Below are 10,997 nucleotides of genomic sequence, written 5' to 3' on the forward strand. Positions count from 1 at the left end.
ATCCTTTAAAGCATTCCAGTAAAACAGCGAGCACAATATAAATATCAGTGTATCAATCCAAATAATTGAATGATTAACGGCGCGAAGCATTCATTGTAAATATTTTAATATCCCATTACCGTATGACTCCCATTCATACGTGTATGAATTGTTTACATGATAATACTTTAAATTAATAACTATCGAAATGTGTTAAAGAATTAAAGCTTGTTCACATTAAAATTGAACTACATTATTCCATGATACAAAATGTCTTTTATGAATCTTTTCCCTTCCAAACTAAATCGACCGTCACTTCCAATTTTTACAGTCCTTGTTCACTTTGTTCGCATCTATAGATGTAAATAAAAGTAATGTATTGTTTATTTAGATTTCGGCTTTGGTGGCTTAGATACTTCGCTGCCAATGAGTGCATCCTGCATCATGAACCCTGGAGGAGGTGGCATCTCCAAGAGTGACATTTGTCCACAATGAGGCTCACAGGATGCTCTCCCACTCCTACGAGACAGATGTGATGACGTCATTATACATCACGAAGTATAACTAAAGAGATGCGATTAAATAGAATCTTTTTAAATGTCAAAGTCTCAACTTCAAAGTCATACGATAGCACAGATTGCTGGAAATTACTTTGTTGATTGTAGCGTTAATAAGTTTCAGTTATTATATGTATAATTTCTCTACCACATGCAGGTATGTAAGTATGTACTTACTGCGGTCCCCATGGTGGTATTCCTCCGCACTTTAGAGTTTGTATAATGTTATACACATCGCAAACATTCAGGTCCTCCTAAAAACAATAATTAGGTTAAAGAACAATCAATTACAATTTGTATAAACCTGTGATGTAATGAGTTTGAGGTGCAAATTTCAAGCGGGCGGTGCAGGAACAATTTTTGCCGTACATTTTAAAAGTCAAACTCTTTTCATATTCCTGGACTAAGTTAGTCTTACTCCATAATATCGATTGTAGGTAATAGCGCTAGCCGCTACTGATCCTAGATTGTATACATAAAATGTATGTTTTAAATTGGCCCACAGCCCTTAAAATATTTGGTACTTACATAGTAATCATCGTTAACAACCATCACAGGTGCATTTACACAAGCCCCTTGGCATTCTACGACGTCGAGGCCAAACATTTTGTCCTCAGACAGACCTCCCACGGTACAGTTAGTAGCTTCTTCCACCGTTTGTAGGATAATGTCCGAGCCTCGCAACATACAAGGCGTTGTCTTACAAACTTTTACGTGGAACTTGCCTCTGAAACGCCTGTGAATAGAAATTGAGATTTTTTTAAGCATAATTTATTTTGGCTGATATTCGGCCTTTTACTTCGAAGAATAAGTAAAGAGTCTTGTATGCAAGGTGCATGGGTTACGGTACTGTTTTATCCAGATCGGTTGATATGTTGTCTCACTATAGCATACTATTTCTTTAAAACAAGTCAATTGCACAGAAGATTACTTATTGTGGACACACTTTGTCAGGTCCTGTCTGATTTATATCGTCAACTACATAATTACGGTTACGTTTGGCCGTTGGAACAAGGTTTAAAAAAAATCAACTCAGTTTACAGTATGGTATACGTACGGCAAGTGACTGCGCAGTTAATTTAAAAAAAAAATATTAAGTAAATTTTCTATCAGCACTATTATAAATATAAGAATATGAGTTTAAAGTTTAAACAGCTATGTATTTGTAGTGTTCATTTTAAACCGCTTCATAATAATATAATTGATCAAAACATTCAAGCTAGAAAAACTTAGTTTAGTTTTTCAGTACATAGTCGTAATAGTACAAAGAAGCAGTCAACCTAGATATTATTTCACTTGGTATTTTATCTTTCTACTTATAAACAAAGACAAGGATATTTCAGTGCAAATAATATTTTTCCCCTCACGACGTCGAGCTCGTGCGTGATTGCCATATTAATTTTCAGTCATAATCTACACTATGTGCTGTCTTTTTCTAGAAAAAAGTACCTTTCGCTGTTTAACGAGTACAGAATTGTATTCTTTTATACTTGAATAAACACGTTTGACGCTGTATTATTCATAAAAGCTATTTATAGACAGCGCTTATAAGTAAAACATTTCGTAAATATACGCAGAAAATGTACAACATAATTATTAGATATGCAGTACGTTTTCTACCTGCCTTACAAAAACATTTACATTAATTGTTTAAAATGTAACTAGCTTACTTTCTAAAAAACAATAGGCCATCACGGCAGTCTACAGTTTGAAATATACGTAAAAGCAGCAGATCCATATTTATAGAGCCTTAACTAACACTAAGATAGGATCAGTAGCAATTCCCTACAGTTAGTACTAAAGGCAAGCGAGCGCTTGACTTTTAAAATACTAAAAGAAATTGATAATATTTGTCAATAGCTATTTTGATGTAAATTAGCCTTTTGTTCCACTACGAAAAAGTTTGTGAGGTTTCCGACTTACCTTCTGGTCATAGTATAAAAGGTAGCCCATTCATAAACTCTCATTCGCGGCATGCTTAGCAATTCGGCAATTTTGTGCATCGCTGATATAGGAACCCATCCCATCTGCCTCTGGGCTATGTCGATTGCAAAACTTACAGCTGCCCGCTGTGCTCCTTTAGGATAGTTCTGGATGATGGCTGCAATCCTCTATAACAGAAAAAAAGAGCATAGAAATGTTGCAGACAGCGTCAAGACTATGCACATAAAGTTCGATCTATCTTTATGTAGCTATAATTAAGCTCTTTTATAGTTTAGAGTTTTTTAGTGTCTTAATGTTACTTGTAAGTATTTTTCGAAAATATTCCTACAAGTATACCTATACATTAGTACCTTATGCCCTCCTATATTCCAGAACCTCCATTTGATTCATTCCCTCTCGAATTTCACATACCCAGCAATGGGATTACATAGGTAAGCTTAGCTTAGTTTTTAGTTATAAGAATATGAATTAGGCGATTATTACTGGATTTTCCTTTTCAACTGGTTAGTAGTTTATTACTGGTCCTTTATAACGGAAAGTAAACAAACCCATACAATATCCATACTTCTGCTTGACGGATGATGATAATAATAAAATGGCGTCGGCTTAATACGTTGTTATTAGTACGGGGATCCTGATGCCCATCCTTCTGGTTCCGTAATCGCCTCTCACGACACCCATGGGAACTGATGGGGTGTTACGATTTATAACCGGAGAGAAAAATATACGGATGCCATCATTTAAAACGGTGGTGTTATAAGGAAATATTTTGATGTTTGTTAGTTTCCTGCAAACCTGAATTTCTAAGGAATAAATAAAGCAATTCTTTGATTTAACGTTAGAAGAAAGATACGTAAGAGCATAATAATAATAATTAAACGTTCATTACCAAATATTTAATGGAAAATATGAAAACGCTGGTTACGGATATCAGATACTACATGTCACAGGCATAATGTTTTGATTATCAGCAATTAATTATAGTTTGTTTTCAAGAAGACGTTTACTGTTTATACAACTACTCTTTATTGCCCACCTGCCTCTGTGGTCTTAGCGGTAATGAATGCAACGACTCATCCAGGAATGGTGGGATTTTAGCAATTTGGTTATAATGTTTTTAATAGTAGCTAACAGTTTGGTCGTGACCTTAAGCTTGTTCCTTATTAATAAACCTACAATAAATTATGATGCGTGTACTTTCTACCTGCCTGCTGTATATAACAAGCATGCTGTTATATAAATAGTTATCATCTAACTATCAGGCTGAATGTTTAACAGGGCAGCTGGTGCCTTCACCTCAAGTTGTAAGCCCTGACTCTGTGAACTCGACGGCGTTTAATAGACTATCCAAACTTAGCTCGTTTCTACATAACTTCAGATAGTTCGCTATTCGCGCTTAGGGAACCGCTTATTACGGGAGATACGGCGCCTCTTGAATATATTTTGATAAAATTATCGAGAACTAGTTCTTCAGTTTTAAAATAGCTTGAGTAAAAAACTAAAAGGAACATTTACGTGCGTGTTGAAAGAATAATTTTTATGTTTCCCATAAATTTGCAAGTTAGAAATGGTGTCGCATTTATTAATTTTTCCAGGGTATTTATTTTAATTAAAACTACTTTTTCAATTTTCAGTGGTTGCTTAGACTTTGCGCAACTGCTGTCTTCTATTAGACAACAGGATTGAAAACAAACTCGACCCAGCCATTTACCAAAAATCAATACATAATGTTCAATTTAAAAAATCTCAATCCATATAAAGATAAATTCAATAAATGTATACATTTCGATTAAACAACGAGAAAATTTTCCGAACAAACTCAACGTAATTAAAATAATTGGAACGACAAACCCGCCGGTAGGTTTCGCGTCCTATCTTTATACACATATGTGTGGGACTCAATTTTACAAATTGCCACTCATCATTAAGTAACGCGACATGTCAATGGCCCCACCATTATGACGACAGCTCATTATAATTCATTAATTTAATGATTCCAATCTGTGTTGAACAATTTATCATATTATTATTTTAGTGATTAAGAGCACATAGCCAGTGGCGCTCACTGGTTGAAAAACGATCTGTGGGTTAAGCCAACCTTGGCGAGGTCAATCCAGAGATGGGTGACCACAAAATGGTATTTGAATTGGGCGTCTCCGTGCTTTGGAGAGCACGTAAAACGTCGGTCCCGGTTGTTATCAATTAAGATAACAAGGCTTGAACAACTTTGACACTAGGTTGACCACTAACCATACGATAAGAATAAGAAGAAGAAGAGTTAAGAATCGTTGTTCGAATAATAAAAGCTTTCATGGATTATTTTGGAATCGGAGAAGTATTTATGGACTATTATGACTAGTAGACAAATAGAATTGTCACTAAAGGGAATTCTCAGAAATACTCATTATATTTGCGATGATCCTAGTAAATAGTAATATTTATAGGTCTGTCCTCTTTTGTAAACTAATTTCACGAAAATAGGGTATTGATGAAGCACTACTAACCGCATAATATCCCGCCTGTTATACCCAAAGGTTTAAGCAGAGGTGTATAGAATACAAATATGATTCGCTGTTAACAAACTTAGTTCAATGTATTATGAGGTAAGCCTATTTATTGCCATATATCTGACACATTACCAACTCTGGAGCTAATATTGCCATCAAAAATACATCCTTCAATAACTAATAAACAAGCAGCAAAATGCAACAACACAATTATTTACATTAAACTTCGCGGTCTAGAATCAGAGTAATAATTACGTAGCACACGGTAATTAATTAATTTGTGGACCGTGGCCTGCGCCGTGGCTAAGTGGCTTCAAACAACATATCACTACTCGTGTGGTTAGCTATCGGTATCCACAAAGAGCATCTTAGTAGGAACTACTACCATCTTGCGAGTGCTAATGCAACTATACGCAAATGTGGTTTGAGTGGAAGTGTTATATGATTGTATATGTTTGCTGGTCATGAGGGCTTGGGTTTTATTCCTGGGTCAGGCATATGTTAGAATATTTTCATAAGAAGCTCGGAGTACGGTAGCGTGCTAGGTGTACTTATACCAATAGGCTCGCCCCCTATTCTTTGTGACTAACATATTTTTAACTAGCTGACCCGTGCAACTTCGCTTGCGTCACATAACAGAGAATGGGTCAAAATTTTCCCCATTTTTATTACATTTTTTACTGCTGCTCTGCTCCTATTAGTCGTGGCGTGATGATATACATATATAGCCTATAGCCTTCCTCGATAAATAGGCTATCTAACACTGGAAGAATTATTCAAATCCGACCATAGTTTCTGAGATCAGCGCGTTCAAACAAACAAACAAACAAACTCTTCAGCTTAATAATATTAGTAGAGATTTTTCGAACATTCTATACGAAGACAGTAAGGACTATACTTCTCTGATTGTTGATTTAAATTGAAATATCTGCGCTACTTAAAATTGTGGGAAAAACTTCCAGAACAGAAAGCTCATTTATAAATTTTAAAATAGTGTTAGTCGTTAAAAACTACTACACGTTAGTGATTTTAATTCTGATTTCTTGATCAGAATAAGCCATGAAAAATCAAGCAAAGTAATTAGTAAAATCAGTGACGTATAATTTTAAAAAGTAATAACATCATATTCCGATAATAAAATTAACACTGGCCTTTGTGCGCCAATAAAATGAAAATGAAGCAGAGGATTTTAAATTCGTTTATTAAAATGACACTTTTTTAAACCGCTTTTAAAAATAAAAGTTTCACAAGGTATTTTCACAGAAGGTTGTTATTTACAGGTCATATAAATTCTTTCATATTTTCCGTAGCCTTTTTAAGGGATTGGTTATTATAAATTGATATGTAAATGGTAAAACAAGCACTTTATAGTATCTTTTTCATGTCTAGTATAGATATGGCGGTACAAAGAAAAATATGTTCTGCCTTTCATACTTATTTAATGTATTGACAAATAGTTTAAATATGACTTATAAAATTTTAAAGTAAGTAAGTTTGCTGCTTTTTGTTTATTGTTTAGCCGACCATGAGATGGCTTATCGATTACCGGCTTGACTAATTAGTACATTAATTTAGATTTTCATAGTAAAGGAAAGTATAGTGTTACCTTACCGGGAATATATAACAAGTATACAAACATAAAATCACCCGTTTTTCCCATGACAATAGACCGGAGAACGCCAGTTAATAACCCCTTTTGCGTCATTCGATTCCATATATGCATTGCATGAATTGCCACCGGTCACGAGTATGAAAACAGTTTTAAATTAAATCTAACAAGTAAATTAACACTTAATGTATAATAGAATACGGGAATTAACGCGAACACGCATTTTACCTAAAATGCCTAACGTTTCGGCGCAGGTTGCACTCGCCGTGGTCGCTGACTGACGTTAGGCATTTTAAGGTAAAATGCGTTTTCTCGTTAATTCTCGTATTCTATTATACATTAAACATGCAACGCGAGAGTTTCAAAGATATAAATTAACACTTACCATCATATTAGCTTCAGTAAACTGAAAAGGTACTTCAGGGTTATTATCATTGGTATCTCTATGGACCACCAGTTCGTCGGAAATCAATTTGGGCGTAGTGAAAAACTTTCTAGCACAAATAACCTGAAAAAAACATCTAGAAGAAACTTCTGCCACATTGTATTAGAAAAGTTTTTTTACTTATTTATTGATTCCTAGGGATTTGTACGAAACTGGCTGAATTTTATAATACCCTGGTCTCTTTATAGAACAAAAAAATGGATTGAATGTATACTGCCACCTACACACTTCGAAATATTGCTACATTTGGGTTGAACAATTTTAATTAAGTACTAAGTTTTTTACGATTTGTATACAGGGTGTCCCAAAACTCAACGATAATCCGAGACAGGATGAAAGGCCAAGTCATACCGGCTATAGGAAAAATAAAAAAAAAATTCCATATCACTTAGTTCAGCAATAATAGACACTTTTCAAAAAAGTTGAAAATCCACACCCTTGGTCGCATTTTCAAGTCCTGTGATCACCAATGTCACAATTTCGCTGTGTTTTTTTTAATTTCGTGATCTTAATTAAATATGCTATTAATCGTATAACAAATTAATGCACAAAACATTGTTAATTTAATAAAAAAAGTTAAGTTTTAGTGAGTCATCTTTCTCAAAAATATCGTTAGTCAACTTTGACGCTTCATACTGAAAAAAAAATGTACTACACTACCCTTGGCAAGTTATTTCAAAAGTTGGCGCATTTAATCAAGATTTTAAAATAGTATAACACTTGCCACTTTTCTTGCCATTAAAAATGTTATTTTTATTTGAACGAAGAGTATCCTCGCAAATGGATCGGACGCAGTGGTACAATTTTATGGCATCCTCGTTCCCCCGATCTAAATGTAGTAGATATTTTTTACTGGGAATGCATAAAAGAAAAAGTCTATTCAAAATCAATACAAAATCTATCAGAACTTCGCCAGAAAATTGAAACAGCGTCAGAAGAAATAAATGCAAGGAATTTTGCTTGACTGGTGAAAAAATCTTTTGTACGTCGTTGCAGAGCCTGTATTCGAGCCAGAGGAAAGCAATTATTTTTAGTAAAGATGTAATTGAGTCAGTTCATAACAAATATTTAATGTAATAAAAATTATAGGTTATAATAATTAAAAAAAAAACAATGAACGAACCTTCGATCTTATTTAATTATTCTCCTTAAACTAAAGTAATTCCGAATTGTTTTCCTCTAGCATGAATTCAGGCTCTGCAACGCCTTACAAAAGACCTTTGCACCGGTCAATCAAAATTCCTTGCATTTATTTCCTCTGACGCTGTGTCAATTTTCTGGCTAAGTTCTGATAGATTTTGTATTGATTTTGAATAGACTTTTTCTTTTATGCATTCCCAGTAAAAAATATCTACTACATTTAGATCGGGGGAACGAGGATGCCATAAAATTGTACCACTGCGTCCGATCCATTTGCGAGGATACTCTTCGTTCAAATAAAAATAACATTTTTAATGGCAAGAAAAGTGGCAAGTGTTATACTATTTTAAAATCTTGATTAAATGCGCTAACTTTTGAAATAACTTGCCAAGGGTAGTGTAGTACATTTTTTTTTCAGTATGAAGCGTCAAAGTTGACTAACGATATTTTTGAGAAAGATGACTCACTAAAACTTAACTTTTTTTATTAAATTAACAATGTTTTGTGCATTAATTTGTTATACGATTAATAGCATATTTAATTAAGATCACGAAATTCAAAAAAACACAGCGAAATTGTGACATTGGTGATCACAGGACTTGAAAATGCGACCAAGGGTGTGGATTTTCAACTTTTTTGAAAAGTGTCTATTATTGCTGAACTAAGTGATATGGAATTTTTTTTTTATTTTTCCTATAGCCGGTATGACTTGGCCTTTCATCCTGTCTTGGATTATCGTTGAGTTTCGGGACACCCTGTATAAATGAAAAGATTCCGATTCAATTTACATAAAAACTGTACAGTTCGATTATGATTATTAATGGAGTAAACATCGTGACACCACAAAGGATATAAATATCAACTAATTTGTTGTTCTCAAAGCCTAGACATGGCAACAATCCTCTTCCACCTTTAAGAGTACATTTTTTATGATCTGTCATTTGGTAAAGCTTATTTTATAAACTTTTGAAAACTTACAACCATAGTTATGATGATGAGAAAAATATAACGAGGAAGTCAAGTGGAAAACCGAATTGACCACTCAATTTTTTCCCCAAAATCTCCCCGGAATCTTTAAGAGTTTCTCTACAAGATTCTTAAAAGTGTATAAAGTCTCTCCACCCGAAATTACCCCTATTATACTAAGTCAATGTCCTTGTCCAGTGAGAAAATTTATGTATAAAACGAAGGGCTGATAAAAAGTTTCTTCTGAGAAAACGTCTTTAGAAATCAATGTAAGCTTATATAGTTGTATACGAGCCAATATAAAAGTTAAACAGATTATCTTCAACGTCGTGTATTCGAAATTAGCTTCCTTTGACATTCCATGCATAGAAGTTGGGATAAAGTCGAGCGCTATTACCATTCAAGTTACTTGATCGAATTAAAGTACCTACTCAGACTACAAAGGAGCCGAATTTGGACCCTTTTTTGACAAAAATAAACACAATACGGTAATACATACGTTTGGAAATAAATGCTTGAATTTTAACATGTTATTGAATAGTATCGACATTAGGACGCAAACTTAATCAGACAAAAATCTCGTTCTCCAAAATGTTGACAAGATTGACATAATAATATATCCATTCCTCCGCCACAGAATATAAATTGTCAAAAGTACTCTATGATGACAGACTGCAAAGCATTCAGAATAAACCCTTCTTGATTGTAAGAAAACCATTTTTTGATAAAATAATCTTTTATCCCAGCGCTTTCTAACCAATCGTCTACAATTCGAAGAAAACTTAGTGTATTAACTTATACACGAAAGCCTAAAAACCGGTTTAAGTATATTAGTCATATTTATCTTATAGCAAACGCTAAAAAGTAAGCAGCTATCCTTTTCCTTTCTATATCCAAATGCGAAGGGAATTTAATAACTATTAGGAAAATTTACGTAAACATCCCAGTCGTAACATAAAACGATGTCGCAAACGAATGTACAAAACATTCTAAATATTGCCCGCCCGAATATGTTTGGGTTACTTCGTAATGCCGCAAGAAAACATCGAGGAAAGTGATTCCAACAAACTAAAAGTTGTTACCAGCCACCCAATATTAACGGATATTGGAAAAAGATGGTAAAAGATGGCAGTTGCCGGATCAAGGCTAGTAGGCACTAATATTCCCTGGATGCAATATCGGGGTTCATTGCCATAAAACCGCTCGAGGCGAATATCTTGGGTACGATATTGACCTTATAGCATTTCGCCGAGAAAGCAGATATCTGAGGCAATTTCAACATCGTAAATGATGTTTATCGTGGTAACCCACTGACCCTCTACCTATGAACACTTGTCAAATACCACCGTATCGCTTTCTGTACACGTACCGGCGGCACATGTAACTAAACTGTTATGTCGTTGTGTACACCGATATATTTACATACCTGTGTAAGTGGCTGAGTTTTATTAAACATATTGGACATGAGTGTAGCTCTACTTTCTCTTAATATTTGAATGAGTTACAAATTATGATTATACTCTTTTACTAATATTGTTTATGTATTACTATATAGAGGTAGATATCGCTGAAGAATTTGTTTATTTGAACGCGCTGTTCACAGCAACGATTTATTCGAAATGATAAAATAGGTATGTATCCTCACGCTATGCACAACAGGAGCTGAGCAGCAATGTTCTTTTTCTGTGAAAATAGTAATTCCAAAGTCAACTAGGAATATAACAATAAATATTTAAAGTTGCATAGTTTGTAAACGCGTCAAGTTTCTCATTACATTACACGGCTACCGCTGTTAATAATAAATTACCTTCATACGACTTCTGCGGCGCACTAAAGGCCGGCAATGCATA

General features: G+C 34.3%; 1 protein-coding gene across 1 annotated transcript; it reads right to left on the reverse strand.

Moving 5' to 3' along the window:
* Positions 1 to 362: 362 nt before the first annotated feature.
* Positions 363 to 10,603, reverse strand: LOC142980470 (NADH dehydrogenase [ubiquinone] flavoprotein 2, mitochondrial-like). Its single transcript, XM_076125913.1, has 6 exons — positions 10,574 to 10,603; positions 6,982 to 7,104; positions 2,460 to 2,647; positions 1,065 to 1,272; positions 714 to 790; positions 363 to 498 (listed from the first exon to the last, which is right to left on the reverse strand). The coding sequence occupies exons 1-6, from the start codon at positions 10,601 to 10,603 to the stop codon at positions 363 to 365; spliced, it is 762 nt and encodes a 253-aa protein (XP_075982028.1).
* Between the last annotated feature and the right edge of the window lie 394 nt (positions 10,604 to 10,997).

This window comes from Anticarsia gemmatalis, chromosome 1 (genome assembly GCF_050436995.1).
Source record: "Anticarsia gemmatalis isolate Benzon Research Colony breed Stoneville strain chromosome 1, ilAntGemm2 primary, whole genome shotgun sequence".
NCBI classification, from domain to species: Eukaryota; Metazoa; Arthropoda; class Insecta; order Lepidoptera; family Erebidae; genus Anticarsia; species Anticarsia gemmatalis.